This window comes from Emydura macquarii, unplaced genomic scaffold (assembly GCF_026122565.2).
Source record: "Emydura macquarii macquarii isolate MOO-44397 ecotype Brisbane River unplaced genomic scaffold, CSIRO-AGI_Emac_v2 contig_2422, whole genome shotgun sequence".
NCBI lineage: Eukaryota > Metazoa > Chordata > Testudines > Chelidae > Emydura > Emydura macquarii.
The window spans coordinates 3,295,277-3,313,348 of NW_027132559.1; the positions used below are offsets into that span (position 1 = coordinate 3,295,277).

General features: G+C 38.5%; 1 protein-coding gene across 1 annotated transcript in view; it reads right to left on the minus strand.

Annotated features, from left to right (window-relative positions):
- Nucleotides 1–18,072, minus strand: part of LOC137162211 (collagen alpha-6(VI) chain-like) — a 97,134-nt gene that overhangs the window by 22,708 nt on the left and 56,354 nt on the right. The window contains exons 21-32 of the mRNA XM_067561796.1: nt 17,653–17,706; nt 16,751–16,786; nt 14,977–15,039; nt 13,699–13,761; nt 11,870–11,932; nt 11,462–11,524; nt 11,210–11,260; nt 8,944–8,979; nt 5,789–5,851; nt 1,906–1,968; nt 740–775; nt 602–638 (exon numbers count right to left, since the gene is read on the minus strand). Of these exons, the coding sequence (XP_067417897.1) occupies nt 602–638; nt 740–775; nt 1,906–1,968; nt 5,789–5,851; nt 8,944–8,979; nt 11,210–11,260; nt 11,462–11,524; nt 11,870–11,932; nt 13,699–13,761; nt 14,977–15,039; nt 16,751–16,786; nt 17,653–17,706 (628 nt within the window). The remainder of the gene's footprint in view (nt 1–601; nt 639–739; nt 776–1,905; nt 1,969–5,788; nt 5,852–8,943; nt 8,980–11,209; nt 11,261–11,461; nt 11,525–11,869; nt 11,933–13,698; nt 13,762–14,976; nt 15,040–16,750; nt 16,787–17,652; nt 17,707–18,072) is intronic.

An 18,072-nucleotide genomic window follows, 5' to 3' on the forward strand; every position in this document is an offset into this window, starting at 1 on the left:
CGTGAGTAAGGGTCCATAATCTGTATTTAAGATTAATTTACAAAAAATAATGGAATTTACTCACTTATCTTCCCTTAAGGACACTCAAGGCATCTTCATTATTCATATAGACACTAGTCATTTCCAAGTACCCCATGCTCCTAATTTCCATGAAGGGTATTATATCCACAACAAAGGGAACACAGATCCCTATAACAGCTATTGACATTCAAATTAGTCTTATTTTTCAAAAGAGGGTTTTTTGTTTGTTTTGTAATTTGTGGACTTTCAAAGGAAATCAAAGAAGCATGTTAGAAATGATCATGCAGAGAGTTACCGACTGATCAGTAGAATCAAATAAAAGCTTACCAATGTAGTACACTGTACAAACACAGCTAAAACAGCATTATAAAAAGGATCTATTGTGAGCAAAAAAATACCCTTTCTGAAATGAAGGCTGTTAACTTGTCAAGCAGTTACTCTTTCTTTTGCATGTAAATGGGAAGTAAGTGTGTAAATTGAAAAGTAAGTGGTAGGTAGAACTTGATTGTCTTCCCCTAAAATATCACTTCTTGCTGACCCTTTGGTGGTGCAATTTTATAAAGCAAGATATAGTGCTTACGGCTGTGTCTGCGCACGTAGTCAATGAGTTCACATGGCTGCAAAACAGAAACAAAACAAGGAGAAAAAGGAATTCTTAGCTGATGAAGTGGTGTATTTCTAAATTTATATGAATATAGAATGTGCCAGAGGTACATACGGAAAATGAGGGCAGGCCCATTGTTCCTTTACTGCCCTAGAAAAACAAGATTGCAGATTACTAGATAATTTAAATATGTCTACTGTATGAATAATTACGATAATTGAACTGCAGGAATGGCTTGTAAGACAAGACAGTCATAGCAGAACTTGACTGTACTATGCATTTGATCTCTTTTTGATTGATCTTTATTGTGCTATTGTGGCAATTTAAGTTCCAGAATGGTAGGATCATAACGGTTCCTATTCCTGTTTGGGTATTTTATTTTAATGGGGCCTGGAGAAAGAGAGAGAGAATAAATAATTAACATATATGGGAATCAAAGTGTTCAGCACCTTTGAAAACCAGGTGTAATGTTACTGGTCCTAAGCATCAGCCCAATGTATCTTTGTATGACACTAGCTGGGCTTAAGCAGTTAAGCAGCAGTAGTGATTAGATTTGAGTGGAGTCCAGATTTAATTTCTGAGATGAGTGAAATCTCAGCTCACTTTTATTGTGATCTTTTAATTTCAAAACTAACTGAAAACAGTCATAAGCTGAAAACTTCAAACATGCATAGAAAAAAAATACCAAAAACAGATACACATTCCTATTTTTAAAAAAATATTGCAATACAGAATGCCAAAAAAGTATTGTTCTTTAATTGTCAATTTTCGGGAGAGGCCCCATGTCCACATGAAAAAGGTGCATCTATATTTTAAGTACAATTAGGTATCTAAATAGTTGTCTAAATTTGCATGCAAAATTAGATTTGGGCATCTAAGTAGTCATTGCACATGCAAATACCTGATTTGTGCTCTCACTTGCAGAAGTGTGGAAATACAGACATACAATTACATATATGGACTTTAGGTCTCTTTTTTCTAAAAATCTGACCCTTATAATTTTAGTTCAAAGTCTTGTAAGATAATTTGATATACATATAAACCCACAAATTTATTTTCATATTGCTGGTGAAAATACAGAATTAACATTTTCATCAAACAACTTACATGATAGCTATCCCCCTGACCTGCAAAATGTGAGTGTATTAATTATTTAAACTAGTGAGCACATACGGTAGCCTGAGACAGGAAAAAAAATCATCCGTCCTCACCTTTAAATTTAAAGTGAGTAGATATTCATGCAAATACAATTACATACACTTTATGTGGTCAGTTCATACCCTGCGTCCTGAAGGTCCCTCGGTTCCCTTCTCACCCTTCTCGCCAGAAAGACCCATAACACCCTGGAAACATTGGCATAAATTACAGACAATCTACAAAAGGTATATACACAACAGTTATGATGCTACTGTGTCCCTCTCTTCTCTAGGGCCCAGTTTTCCATCCCATTAATGCCAGTTTTACACCAGTTTATCTCCACTGTGTGGAGATACTCCTGATTTATAGTTGGGCAAAAGGAGAATCAGGCCCTATATATTTTCACATAACCATTTTTAAAAGAAGAAAAAAAATATAGAGGATGGCAGCATACTACAGCTTTTCTTTGGTTCAGCTGAACACTAACAATGCTTACTGAACAGTGACTCAGGAGGTAGGGATTTTATTCCTACCTCTACCATGGACACTATAATCTTGGGAAAATCACTTAACTTTTCTGTGACTCCGTTTCCTCATGGTAAAATGGGTACAACAACACTTGCCTGTCTGCCTATACCTCACGAAGACACTGTGAGGCTAAAATCATGAATATTTGTAAAGTGCTTTGATATCCTTGGACAGGAGGTGCTACATCAGTGTCCTACCCCCTCTATCTCTAGCTATGCATCCCTAACCAATTTCAGCAATCCCTGACACAACCTCCGCACCAGAGGGGCTGAGTGCAGCAGAAGTTAAGCCAGCTGTGCTGGTCCAGGATTCTCCCATGCTGATACACATTTTTAACACAGTTTTACAGTCGTGTTGCGTAGCTCCAGCAAGACAAAGTGACCTTAGCATGACCAAGGACCTGGCCATTGGTAAAGGAACTGACTGTACTTCAAAAAAGCTTCCCCTGGCCCAGAAATGAGAGTACTACCAATTAAACAATCCTATCGCAACGTACACATTTATAACTCATAGACTTTAAGGTCAGAATGGACCAATATGATCACCTAGTCTGACCTCCTGCACAACGCAGGCCACAGAACCTCATTCACCCACTCCTGTAATAGACCCATAACCTATGACTGAGTTTTGAAGTCCTCAAATCATGGTTTAAAGACTTCCAGGTACAGAGAATCCACCAGAGAATCTGCCAGCAAGTGACCCAGGCCCCATGCTGCAGAGAAGGGTGAAACACCCCCAAGGCCTCAGGCGAAAATCTGCCCTGGGAGAAATTCCTTCCCAACTCCAAATATGGCGATCAGCTAAACCCTAAGCATGTGGGCAAGATTCACCAACCAGACAACCAAGAAATAATTCTCTGTAGTAACTCAGAACCCACCTATCTAACATCCCATCATAGGCCATTGGCATATTTACCACCAGTAGTCAAAGATCAGTTAATGGCCAAATTAGGCTGTGTCATCATACCATCCCCTCCATACATTTATCAAATTCAGTTTTGAAGCCAGCTAAGTTTTTTGCCCCCACTCCCCTTGGAAGGCTATTCCAGAACTTCACTCCTCTGATGGTTAGAAATCTGCATCTAATTTCAAGTCTAAACTTCCTGATGGCCAGTTTATATTCATTAGTTCTTGTGTCCACATTGGTGCTGAACTTAAACATCTTCTCCCAAAATACAGAGCAATCATATCTCCCCTCAGCCTTCTTTTGGTTAGGCTAAACAAGCCAAGCTCTTTGAGTCTCCTTTCACAAGGCAGGTTTTCCATTCCACGGATCATCCTAGTAGCCCTTCTCTGCATCTGTTTCAGTTTGAATTCATCTTTCTTAAACATGGGGGACCAGAACTGCACACCGTATTCCACATGAGGGCTGACCAACGCCTTGTATAACAGTACCAACACCTCCCTATCTCTATTGGAAATACCTCGTCTGATGCATCCTAGCACCACATTAGCTTTTTTTCATGGCCACATCCCATTGGTGGCTCATAGTCATCCTGTGATCAACCAATACGCCCTGTCCTTCTCCTTCCTCTGTCACTTCCAACTGATGCCTCCCCAGCTTATAGCAAAAATTCTTGTTATTAGTCCCTAAATGAATGACCTTGCACTTTCCACTATTAAATTTCATCCTCTCTCTATTACTCCTGTTTACAAGGTCATCCAGATCTTTCTGCATGATATCGCGATCCTTCTCTGTATTGGCAATACCTCCTAACTTTGTGTCATCCGCAAACTTCATTAGCACATTCCCACTTTTTGTGCCAGGGTCAGTAATAAAAAGGTTAAATAAGATTGGTCCCAAGACCAATCCCTGAGGAACTCCACTAGTGACCTCCCTCCAGCCTGACAGTTCACCTTTCAGTATGACCTGTTGTAGTCTCCCCTTTAACCAGTTCCTTATACACCTTTCAATTTTCATATTAATCCCCATCTTTTCCTATTTAACTAATAATTCCCCATGTGGAACTGTATCAAATATCTTACTGAAATCTAGGTAAATTAGATCCACTGCATTCCCTCTGTCTAAAAAATCTGTTATCGTCTGAAAAAAGGAGATCAGGTTGGTCTGGCACAAGCTACCTTTTGTAAAGCGAAGTTGTATTTTGCCCCAATTACCGTTAACCTCGATGTCCTTAACTACTTTCTCTTCACTGCCTATCCTAGTTTATTAATGTCTGTTGGCAAAATTTTCATAAGGCTCTAGCTGCTTTGGGAGCATAAGTTTCATTGACTTTCAATTGGACTGGGTTCCTAAGTCACTCAGGTGCTTTTGAAAATTTTACCTTGTGTTAGAAATTAATGGATAATGGGCACCATGGCACATGTAATATAGTGTAATGTATCTAATCAATAACATTTTAAATGTACCCAAAAACAAAACAAAAAAAAGAAGGCAAGGACCCAATCTATGTCCCATTGAAGTTAAAGGCAAAACCCTTCTTGATTTCAGAGGGAGCAAGATCAGGCTGAAGTGAGGGGAAAAAAATGGGTCACAGTGGGATAAATACAAAAACAAGAGTTGAAAAAGATTAGCAATTTGCATGGCTAACTTATAATACAAAACTACTATTACTACAACAACTTTGTTCTTCCTTTGTCAGAGAAGTCGAAAACACAGTTAAACAGGAAACAATTACCATAAAAGAAGTGTTTTGTTTACCTTGGCCTATTAAATGGAGAAGACTTGGCCATCTAACAGACTGTTTCAAACTAGTAGCTATGAGGTAACATTTATAATTTCAATTTAAAATATAAAATTACTTATGAGCTTTAGCAACCCTGAGAAAAATTAAACTTACTATTCATAAGGAACATAAGAAATGTTATGTCTCAGCCAGTAAAAACAGCAATAAAATATACCTCAGCCCACTCCACTGACTTCCCTATAACCTCAGCCCTCCACAGGATTTCTATAGAATAGTTAGACTTTGTGTTTCCCTGAGCTGGAGCCAGCTCTGTGCCACACCTTTCTTCCAGTGTAAATTATTCAGGCTGCCATTGGTCCCAAGAGAGACAAGGTGGGTGAAGTAATATCTTTTATTGAACCATCTTCTGTTGGTGAGAGACACAAGCTTTGGAACCACACAGAATTTTTCTTCAAGTCTGGGAAAGGTACTCCAGCGTCACAGCAAAATGGAACAGATTGTTTAGCATAAGTAGTTTGCACATATTGTAAGGGACCATTCAAGGTAGACCCATTACATTGGTCCCAAGAGATAGACATAGCATCCAGCTATAGGCCACTGGAGGACACCTCTTGCACTAGGTTGATCTTCCATAGCTGACTACACCAGTTTTAGATGTACTAATGATGCACAAAGCGACTGCAACAGAGTGCAGGATCTGGAATTTTGTGCTTATAATAGATGTAATACACATATACTTAGCATGTTAAAAGATATCCATTCAAAACAGATTTCTTGTGATTCTGCAACATATTAACAAACTAAGCTCAAGACAAATCAATATTCATAAAAGACTTTAAAAGGGTGCTTGCCATATTTCCATTGATCCCTTTTGATCCAAATTCCCCTGGATCTCCTTTTTCTCCGATTTCACCCTAATTAATTGGATACAGTAAAATTAAAATGTGAAAATGGCTATTATATTTTAAAAAATGTGACTAATTCAATAAATGATTATTGCTATTTATTCTTCCATTCATACATCTCACTTTCCAGGGCACAAAGATTGGTATGAAATAGATATATACAAAAAATACATATACATACTTGTATCACTGTGTGTGTGGGCTCGCTCGCGCTCACACAGAGTACACATTTTGCTGAGTCAATGGGAAACATTTAAGTTCTTGTTCTTTCCATGTGGAAGTGTGCTTGTCTCTTTAGTCTGCCAACACTCTACTTCTGATGTTTTTTATTAACATATAATGGTCCTAAACACTGACACACCCACCCACTCCTTGGCCTGCACTCCACACAAATATCTGCTGCATAACTTGGAAGGATTAGATTTTTTTCAGTAAACGTTGGTAAATGTTGATTTCTCCGTATATACACAAACCAAACAAAATAAATATTTCCATCAATAATAACAAAAATGTACAGCTAAGCAAAGTAAGAACAAATGCTGCATGAGACCTTATTAGAATTTGACTGAAGGGTATTTACTTTGTATATTTTGACATATGGTGTTGACAACTTGTGTTTTAACAGTTATAAAACTAACTTTTTGAAATCAATGTCTGCTGTTATTTAATAATTTTTGTCTGACTTCCCATAAGATCTTGCAATTGTGAAAATTCAAATAGGTAAAAATAGAAAAAATGCTTAAAAATAAGCATAGATATTATCAGTGGAAGTTATAAAAGAAAATAAAAACTGAATTCTGCCAAGCCTGTCCATAACTACACCCAGGAACAGTTCAGTGTCGGGATGCAGACCCCAGCATACACTCCCCATATCCTGCCATAGCCCCTGTGCAGTGGAGCCTTATTGGTCTGGCTGTGGTCGCAGCCCCAGTGCCTGCAGAAAAGCAAGGGCAGATTTGCCCCTAACCTACCTAAGTGCTCTGGAAATATACTGATATTTAGAGATGGACCCAACCTAAAAGTCTGGATCTGAACATGTCTAAACTTTGAAGGGGAGGAGGCAGCTTCGCAATCCAAACCCAGATAAGGATCTAAATTTTACAGCTGGTCTCTATCTCTACTATGGGCTGAACCAAAACCTGAGATCCTGTTCTGAATTTTGCAGCTCAGGTCCTTCTCTAACTTAATTAAATGTTGGCCCAATACTGTCTTTATTTTAGTTAAGTTTTAATTAAATGAAGCAAATGCTCCATGTTGCATGTTATTACTATATAAGAATTATAGAGGAGATGTAAGAACTTTTTAAGGTTTTTTTTTTTTTTTTTTTTTTTTAAACTTTATTTTTCATTGGCACTTCCATTGAAAACTATTTGTTTTGCACTCCTAAAATTAAAAAAGAGGCTATCAAAATACTCTTCGTGCCAGGTTTATTTTGGTATCTACCTGTGAGAAAGTCTATAATGTACAGCATACCATGCTGAATATTTTATAGTGTTAATTCCCAGTTGTGCAAGATTATTGGTGTGGAGCAAATACCTGCTTAGTAGCTTTAGACTCCCTGAGCCAGACACTCAGCCTCTTTCTGGCTACTTTGCTGCTCAAAGAGAACCAACTAGCTGGAGAGCTATCCTAATAGGGCTAGTGGGCGATACCCCTAGTGTAGGAGAATCCCCTGGTGGTGTAAAGCAAAAGTAATTACTCCTCTCAGGATAGGGTGTTTGTCAGGGAGATTATGGTCACGTTCTGCTGATCTCTATTTGAGGAGATTATTCCTATCAGTGCAGCAGAGGATAAAACAATCTGGCACATTGAAGTCAACAGGAGCAGGATTGAGACCTTGGAGTAGCCCTTAACTTGCTTCTAGTTACCTTCAGGCACAACTGGCCCCATGATCAGAAGAGTAGAAAGGTGACTTAAAGTCATCTTTCCTAACCCTGATCCAACTCAACAGCAATTAAAATATCAACAGAACACATTCTGCCGGGAAAACAAAAAATAGAAGAAATAATAATGTCTTTTTACCTTAAAGTGACTAGTTAAGCCTACAATTTTCCCATTTATTCTTTCTGGTTTTATAAAGAAGCTATGTCAGCAATACATGACCTAAGTGTTTGGTTTTGCAACTGTTCTGGTTTTGCAACTGTAAAGAACTGCTAATAGTTAAGGATGAGCATGTCAGACTTGCTTTTTGGGCTCACTTTTAAAAAAACTGGAGCCTTTTAAATAAAACCTTTTAACATGTCAAATGATCTTCTCCCCAAAATGGGTAATATTGATAATTTAATCAGCCATTATCTTTTCAACCTGTAGTTTGTGTGTAAGTCAGGAGATAAGACAATGAATTTAGCTGGTCTATATATATACACCAGCATATTTTCACCATAATTTATGCAATACATTGATGTCATATTTCATATGTAATGCATAGCACAAGTCTAGTTTATAGTGTATTTTTCATACAAATAGCTTCAATAGACTATGTATATAACACACAGATTCATACACAACACTACAAGATGATACGCAAAGTGCATCCAAGGCTGTGCAAGATATTATCTGGGGATTTTTTTCTCACACTTTGTTTGGATAATTGTGCTTTGTAACTGCTGCTACCTACTCCACATTAGTGACAGGAAGAAGTGGGACATGTACTCCTAAACTGGCAGGCACAATAGAATCATGTTCCCAGGGGCTTTTTCAGTCCATTTCTAAATGAGTGATTTGACTCCAATCATCTCAGAAATGACACACAATAATTAAAAGTGATACATTTAAAAATACTCCAGGCAATAAGGTGATCAGACAGAAGAAAAATCTCTTTTTAACCCTTTAGTATCACAAAGAATTTCCAGTACAAGATATTGAACAGATAAATCAAGATTTTCTTCCCATGAAATACCAAGAATGTTTCTTTTATTCTACCAAAAATCTACCATTGAAACTTATTTCCACCCTTAAAGTCTCCACTCTGTTATCTTGATTTTATGCCACCATAACTGTTAACTGCAGCAGGAGTTTATGTTGGTGCAAAAGTAGTGTAATGGAGTGGAGACTCAAATCCATTGATCAGAAAGCAACAACATTAACGTAAAGTACGATACCTTCAATCCCATATCTCCTGGGAATCCTTCTTGTCCCTGTTTTTACAGTAAATAAGATAAAATTATCATCACATTGATGTTTCTAGTCATTTTTTTTCTACTTCATTTGGACTGTTCAGAATCACAGACATACCCAATAATAAGCAGTGAAACTGGCAATGTGCTGAAGACAGTATTATTATCAGGGTTGTCCCTAGGGGATGCGGGGCCCAGGGCAAATCACACTGTGTGGGCCCCCCTTAATATCGTGGGTCGTTTGTGTGTGTTTTGGACCCGGTCGCTTCCTGAATTTCTGGCTTCAGGCAGCATGTGACTGGAGCCGGAAATGCAAGATCTGCCATCTTTGTTGCGGTGAAAAAAATTTGAGCGGGTTTGGTTGCATTTTTGGATGAACTTCCGCTCTTTCTTAGGGCAGGGCTTGGCAACCTTGTGATGTCAAAGCGTGGGGCCCCCCAAAGCGTGCGGCCCAGAGCAGTCACCCCGATTTGCCATACCCTAGGGGCGGCTCTGATTATTATTGCTATCTATTATTCTTTGAGGTGCTAACATGAATTGTACAATATGCAGAAGATGACACAGCCCCTGATGCAAGAAGCTATAATTTAAGCAGAATGAAACAATTCATGCATACAGGGCCTGATCCAACTCTTGTTAAAGTCATTGACAAGACTACCATTGATTTTAATGGAAGTTGGATTGCACCTTGAGCCCAATACTGCAATGTGTTGGTTACTCTAAATTCCCAATTCTGATTTCTGGATTAAGTGTTTAGAACATAGCAATTTTTTTGGTGGGGGAAGGGGAAAGATACAGTAGGTGTGTGACGGCATGTTATTAAAATGGGTGAATGCTGATAGGCTTGCCAGAAGAAGGGAGTTTTAAGGTGAGGTTTGCATTAATAGGGTTAAAAGACATGGATGGAGAAGTTCAGGGAGTCTGGCACTAGTTACCCATGTCAAAGACACAAAAGATTTTAAAAAGCTTTCTGTTCTCCCTTGTTTTACTCAAACAAGTATCATTTAATATATGTATAAAGAAACAGTGTACTTTACTGGGCTGTTCAGTCCATGTGCACTTAATTGCATTGATAAATTGAAAGGAAATGATGATGTAAAGATGAAATACTCTAGGATAGCTTTACTAATCTTTCCTAAAAGCAGACAGGAACCGTACCGTGATCAGGCTCTGGCTAGGCTGCCAGGCATCTGTGACTACTGTGAGCACTGAGACCATCTACTTATGCAAAGGAATCATCTTTACTGTTAATTTTCTCCCTGCCCTGCCTCACTCCACTTTGTCTGTTGTACCCTAATTCTAGGTGGTGACATTTCTGGGACAGGGACGGTCTTTGTTTTATTCATTTGTACAGAGCCTAGTACCAGGGTCTGATGCTGAGCAGGGACACTAGGCACTACAATAATAAAATAGTAATAAAGATTAGTTTTTTGAAGCTTGAATCTGCTCCCAGGCAAGTCAGTGGGTGATTGGTTGTTGACTTCAACAGGAGAAGGAGGGGCCTTATGACAGGAAGATTTGATGTGTCAAAACATTAAACCTCCCAGTTCAAAGTAGAGCGGAATCAATCTTAGAAGCATTTTTGGAGTACATTAGATCTATTCTCTGATTGGCTTTAGTGAGGCAGAAATTTTTTCCTCATTTCAGAAGTGGTTTTGTAAATGATGGCAGTAGATGTGAACGTATTTAACTGTAAAATATATAAGATATATAAAATACAATCAGATTATATATCCTTCCACAGATCTCTCTCTCCTGCACCCTCCATGTGTTGCTTGTCTTTTTAGACTGGAAGCCCTTTGGGGCAGGAACAACATCTTCATGAGTGCGGACAGCATTAAAATATTGTGAATGCCACAATAAATAATAATTATGGTTTTTACTAGTATTATATTTCTATCTTTTACTCCCATTTTAAGAGTTTATAACTTATTTTCTAATGTTTGTATGTTGCCACAGGTACACATGGCACTTGAGAGACAAATAAAACAACAATCTCTCTTCCCCCAGTGGCTTTACAACCTATGGCCCTCATCTTGCAATATGATCCATATGGGTGGATCCATATGGAGCCCCTGTGAAGTCAATGGGTGCAGAGGTCTGCCTGCGTGGATCAGATAATAGAGTTTACAGAGAGAGATGATAATGAAACAACTTCTTTCCCTGCAGCTTTCACTTCCGCTATAAAAAAATTCCTAAAATAACGTAGAAAGAAGTTAGTTTTCATTTATTGTTCCTTTTTTATGTTTACCTTTGCTCCTTTCTTTCCTGGTGCACCATATCCAGGAGTGCCATCGTCTCCCTGTGAACAGACCATTTTATTTAAATCATCTACTTTTGCTGACTCTGCTATACTCCCAATATTACTGTCTATATTAATTCTAATTGTCTGGGTAGCAACCCAAATGCCATGAGGGCAGAGATAAGTGACAGGATTGGTGATTTATAAATTAAGGACTAGATTTTGGCCACCCACTGCACATGGAGAAAATAAAATACAAACCTGCATTCCCCGTGGACCACGTAGTCCTCTCTGTCCTTTCTCTCCAGGATTACCAAATTCTCCCTGTTAAGTACAATTAAAATGATCTGACTTGTAAATAATATCTTTTAAACTCACAGTGTTTCATTAATCTCTCTAGTCAACTGATTTTAAGAATACTGTAGAAGCTGCAATCCAAAGGTTTAATAAATATAAATAGTAAATCTTACATAAATATTTATGATTATGTACTGCCCTTGAACTGTGCATACAACTGCCACTGAGGTCAAAGACCTACAGTCCTTACTCAGATAAAACTCCCATTGACTTTTGCCAGAATGATTGTTTCAGGGTCAGGTAATACCTTCAGGTGGGAACAAATGAATTAACTTTTAAAACAGCAAAAGTAGTTAAAGGAATGAAACCTACTTTATTTCCTCTCATTCCAAGATTTCCAGCATTCCCTTTTGGACCGGCAGGTGCCATTTCACACTGAAATTAAATGAACAGATGAAGATGCCTAGTGATAATTTGGAAAAAAACGCAAACAAATCACTTTGCTTCTTTTTTTGCAACTTGTAACAACCATATACTGGAATTTAACAGGTCAGCTTCAACAAGTAATGCCACATTAGCACTTCCTATAGAATGACTACAATCTAGTCTCAACTGTGCCACCTGTGCTTTTCCTGCAGACATCTGGCAGGCAGCAAAAGCAGCCAATATATAACGCTCAGATTCATCGCTTCCAGTCCAGACCAATCATTTACTTTTCTACTAGAATGTCAGCAATGTCGTATAAAATGAAGGTCACTAGTTTGACTGGTACAGAACATTTTTTCAGTTTCCATCAGACAGACATTGCTTTCTCAATTCTAGACAAATAGAGATGTGCTAGGAAGTGATTATGCTGTAGATTTAAAACCTATTCTTCATTCATAAAAAAAATCCAGATACAGTTACTACTGGCTTCTCATCCACACAGTCTATATATCAGTCATATATAAACCAAAAAGGCCTAATTTTGCCTACATGGATGCAATCTCCAGTGCTTTGTAGCAGTTTTATATGGATCATATTGATTTCAATGGGAGTTTCCCTCTCCCATTATAAACAGAAGTAGAATTTTGTCTCAGTTTTTTTTTTTTGGACATGTAGTGGCCACATCTTTCAAATACAAATATACCTAAACAACATAGGAAGCATACAAGACAGAGTCAGGAGAAGATCCAGTGTTAGCTTCAAGGAACTCCTCAGTACTGTTTCTTCTATGGTTGAAACTTGGTGTGTCTGGCTCTTAGAGACTCTGGTCACAATAAAGGTGGCAACTTGTCAGATATAAAGAAAATCCTGGAAGAAATTAGGAATCTAGCCTCTCTGCATGTTAAACTGACCATAATTACTTTGGAAACATGCAAAATATAGATGCTCAGTTAAGATGCAAAGTACCAAATACAAAAAAGCAAAGACAGCAACAGAATCATTAGCATTTCTTTAGATAGTACTGCCAAGGGAAAGGAAAGTGTGGTGATGAAGCAAATATAAATGTTAGGTGAGATTTTCAAAAGTACTCTGCACTGGCCTAACTCTGATCCTATCGATTTCAATGGGAGTTTTGCCAGTAATGTTTGAGAAACCCAATTTAGAAAAATCAAACTGATAATTGCTCCATCTGCCAAATGGAGAACAGGAAGATTTGGATAGTTTTTTTGGTGAATTATCTTGTAGATAGGTCCTGATTCTGTGGATGTACTGGGGTTCTGATTCAGGGGTCCGGGTTCTGTGACTGTCAATGGAGCAGTTACGACTTCCTGAGTCTCACAGTTGTATGTCATTTAATTAAACACTACCACAAAGCAAAAGTTCTGGCATTTTCTAACTCTTCAGTAGTCGATTTTTCAACCTTAAAAGCATTATTGTAATGTGTGTTTTGCAATATTTATGCAAATACACATACACACATGTGCTCATACACTGTTAAATAAACTGGTGGGTCATGACATAAATAAATGGATTGCTATGTAGCTTTTGCAGATTTTTTTCTTATGATATAAAATAGTTTATCATTGCCCAGAGATCTTTAAAATTCCTTTAGCCCCTTATGAACACACCTCTCTTTTTCTGACAGAATATAATGATACACTGCGCAGGAATTTCGAAACAAAGAATGTAATGAAACACTAGTAAAAATGGAAGTCTCCCACTAGTTAAACACACAGTGAGTAGAACACGAAATGAACTTCATGCAGTATTTTTACCTGCAGACCTTTATGTCCTTGACTTCCTTTCTCTCCTTTCACACCTGGAATTCCTCTTAGTCCCTAGAAAGTATGTTATGTGATACAGAAAATCCAGTTAACACACAAATGTGTATATTACAAATGGAAATACTAAATATCCTCCCTTATGAAATAACCACCACTTAGCCCTTTATATAGTCTTTCTGTCTTGATAAACCAACATCTAATCAGCTGTATGTTAATCCAGGAGTACTCAGCTTTGAATCACTTTTGCGGGTTCACTTACTTGCTCCAGTGTAAGCAAACACTGGATGGAAAGATCAGTCAGTCGGCCAAGAATGGGAGTGCTGCTGCCCCCACACTCCTTCCTGCTGAAGAGGTCCAGGTGCACAAAACAACATACGAATGGCCAGGCTGGGTCAGACCAATAGTCCATCCAACCCAGTATCCTGCCCTCCGACAGTGACCAGTGCCAAATGCCCCAAAAGGGAATGAACAGAACAGGGCAATTATCAAGCGATCCATCCCGTCATCCAGTCCCAGCATCTGGCAGTCAGAGGGTGGGGCCAAGCGTAGGGGGTGAGATAGGCTTGCGGAGAAGTATGCAGATTCGCACCTCTTCCAGGCTGAGCTCCGATGGAGCTTGGGATGGAATTGAAACATTCCCACTGGAACACCCAGGGGATAGCCCTCTGGTGCAGCTGCTTCCCCAGGTGTTAGCTGCACGGAAATCCCCAATACAGTTTCTTCAATTTGCAGCCCCTGTACCTACAAGAGTGAATCTGTATTCATCTTTACAATGCAGGGATCTAATATACTTTTATAATCACACAGGGCCAGATTGTGAATGCCTTACTCACACTGGTTACACAAGCCGTTTTATTGGATTACCCATCAACATGAGGAACAGCTTTACAATCTGGGCCACAGAAAACTGACTGGTGGTCAGCATCAAGTGAGATCCAGATCTAGACAGGAGACATACTTGGGCATTATTTGCTCAGCAGAGAGGCAGGATTGGAATATCAGAGGTGTTGCAAGCCAGGAAAGAGGTGCATTGACAGAGCTGCGTGGGGAAGTTTGCACTGTGCCCACCTCACTACGGTACATCTGACTCAAACCAATGCTGCTAGTGCACCACAGCCACCAACGCTATGTTCACTTACACGTGGGATTTGCTTTGTGAGAGTATTGTCCCTGGGCCCTATTATTTTTGTACACAGCCTTTTTCATTTCTCCTTGGTATTTCCAGTCCTCTTTTGTCCCAAAAAGACATATATGAATGTTAATATTCACCTGGGGTCCTTGAAATCCTGCTTCTCCTGGAAAGCCATCTGGACCAGCAGTTCCTTTCTCCCCCTGTATTAAGAGACAGTATCTTGTAACAATTTTCTCAAGTGATCATAATAGTGATTGATCTGCCAGGAGAACAGTATTATATTTTCAGTTTCTAATACCATTTAATTGGCATTTAAACACCTCTTTTCTTTTAAGTAAGTGATGTTTCGCTAAAGAGTCAGCATTTAGACCAAATTACATTTCCTAGCATAATCTGTGAAGACACTATTAGCATATCCTACCATATTTTTAATGAAGTCTGTCGTGACAACGTATGAATTTAAAAAAAAATGTTTTTAATATCTAGAAGTTAAGTGAAGTTTATTTATTGCCACGAAGCAGGCTGAGCTTATAACCAAGACAGCTGTTGGGATAAAACACCTGAAACATGGTATTTGAGACCTGGTTTTTCAGTTTAACAGTTGGATAATACCTTGCCATACGAAGGTGCGTAATTGAGGGAGTGTGCTAGGAGCATTCTGCCCATATTTTACCCTTCTTTAGGGATACACAAATACTACTCTGCACTCACCTAAGCCCAAGTCTACATCTGTAGACCACAAAGAAGCAAGGAGAATGTACAAGGTCTTTTGCATTCTATCCCATACTGCCCCTACCATGGGGCAGTGCCTATATAATGTAATCTGCAACACAATGTATCTTTATCTCTGTTTAAAGAACACATATTATATAAATTGACTTTTTAAAGCTTTGACACAAATTTAAAGGAGTGTTACCAGGTTAAAAATCTTCTTTAAACTAACACATTTACTTCTAAAATCTCAGATGATTAAACCTGAAAATATTTATTCTGGTTTAATTTTCAGTTTTTCATTTCTCTGTCTTTGACCACAAAAATCTCAGTTTGACTTTCAATGTTTCAGTGTTATTTGAATTGAAAACACTGCAGGGAAATGACTATTTTTGTTGCAATGGAAAGTTATGGAAACATTTTTATTGCTCATAAATTTTGTAAAAACTTCATATCACAAGATCTCATTTTAACTCAACTTTGACTTCACAGTGTCCTTCAAATAAAATATTATGCATCCACAGTTTTCACTATTAATACTCTACAGTACCATACTTTGCAAAATTTGGATTTTTATGTTGCTCCTGTTATAGTATGAGGGTCCAATCCTGCTCGCCTTATACATGCAGGCCCAGGTTCAACAGTCCAAATCTATTCAGCAAAACTTCTCAGCATGTGCTTAATCTGTACAATGAAATTCCAGGATTGCCACTGTGTGTGTCACCCTGCAGCCTAGAATGTCTGTACAGTCAGTGTGAAGTTATGGGAACTGCTACAAGCATGGTTGAAAGCTTCTTTTGTTTATAGGAGCACCAGGTTCAATCATCACTGGGATTGGGAGTCTGTTACCGCTCAATTTGAAAGTTCTCAGCCACTTTCAACCTCTTTTATTATTTATTTATTTATTTTTACACGAAACTTTATGCATTACACCCGGGCAACAGCATGGGCTTTCAGCTACCAGTTCCCAATAACTTCAATGGGACTTTTGCAACACGTGTTTTGCTAAACTGGGACTACAAGTACTGTCACTGAAGTCACAGAGATTAATTGCATGGGTCAGCAAGCAGGATTTGTCCCTTATCCTATATGCTATAGCAAATCTAAAATAAATATTGGATTCCCGTTTCAAATATTTTAGAAGGCAGGAAATCTCCCACATTAGTCCTACTGTAGATATGGGAAATTAATGACACCTACCTGTGGACCCGATGGGCCTCTCCGACCCTTTGCTCCCTGACACAAGACAAGACAAAGATGCTTGTTAGAAATCTATCAGACTCTAGTTATATTTCTCAATTAAATGACAAACAGAAGATAAGTTGTGGCAACAATTTGTCAGTTTGTTTTCAGATAATAACTGGATGTTCACACGCTTTACTATGTGTTCATGTTACTGCATGTGTTAGAACAGTGAGTGAGAGCAAATGTGAAAGTTATTATGGGTCTGTCAAGATGTATCAGGATATTACTTTGTTATCACTTTTGTTCACTGCACACACGCTTCACTCCTGCTGTGCCAAGAAAAGGACTAACACATTCAGGCCCTGTCCACCATAGCAAAACAGATGTGCTTACAAAAAATTTGTTTTGGCAGTACTGCTTAAAGACATTTCCCCCTGTGCAGTGGGAAAGGTTCTCACCTCAGTCTGTTCTCATTGATAACTGCCACACCAGAAGAAAGGGTATGTTAATGCTAATCCTTAATGCTGCACAATTTCTCTTTCTTTGGAAGGAGAAAGGAGAAGTAGAGAAACAAAGTCATCAGCAAGAGATGGGGGACAGAAACTGCACAGTATTGCTGTAGGTTCCACATTTGAAAGAAGTGAGGAAACTATTTTATCTCTGATAGTCAGTCAGTTGTGTTGGAGAGTCATATTCAGGAGGAAAGGATTTGCCTGGAACCAGATGCTATTGTTAGTGTTAATCTTTTCAAGGCAGTCTCTTAGAGTTTTATTTCTCTCTTCTTCCTGCAGTGAATGGAGGCTGATGGAGAGATCGATCAGGGATAAATGCATGGACTCAGATCATTCTGTCTACCTTGGATTAGAATCAAGCATTTCCTTTGCATATTTACTCTCCTTGTCTATACGGGTTCTTACTGTAGTACTTGGTGAGCCTGAGAAGCCTGGTGTCCCCATTGGTCCTCTTTCACCCTGTAAATGGGAAATTTAATTTCATGTTATATCTCACTTGTCATTCTAATTCAAAACTTTTTATATTTTTCCAGATTATGAAGCCACGTAATCATGAACAATGGACATGCAAACCAATGGGAAAAAATTCTTTTCATAACATTTTTGCAGGCAACGTCTGTAGCTACTTATCGATCTGTCAGAATTAAGAACAGAAACATAGCATTTTAATAGCACGACCTACTCTGTGCAACATTATTGCCGAATAACTGCCGCTGTGCTATAGTACATTTCCTAACGTAGTAACATCGAAATAATCAGTTACATCATCCTCACATTATATTTGTCTGGAAGGGGCTACATGTGTTAGTCATTACAGTTACCATT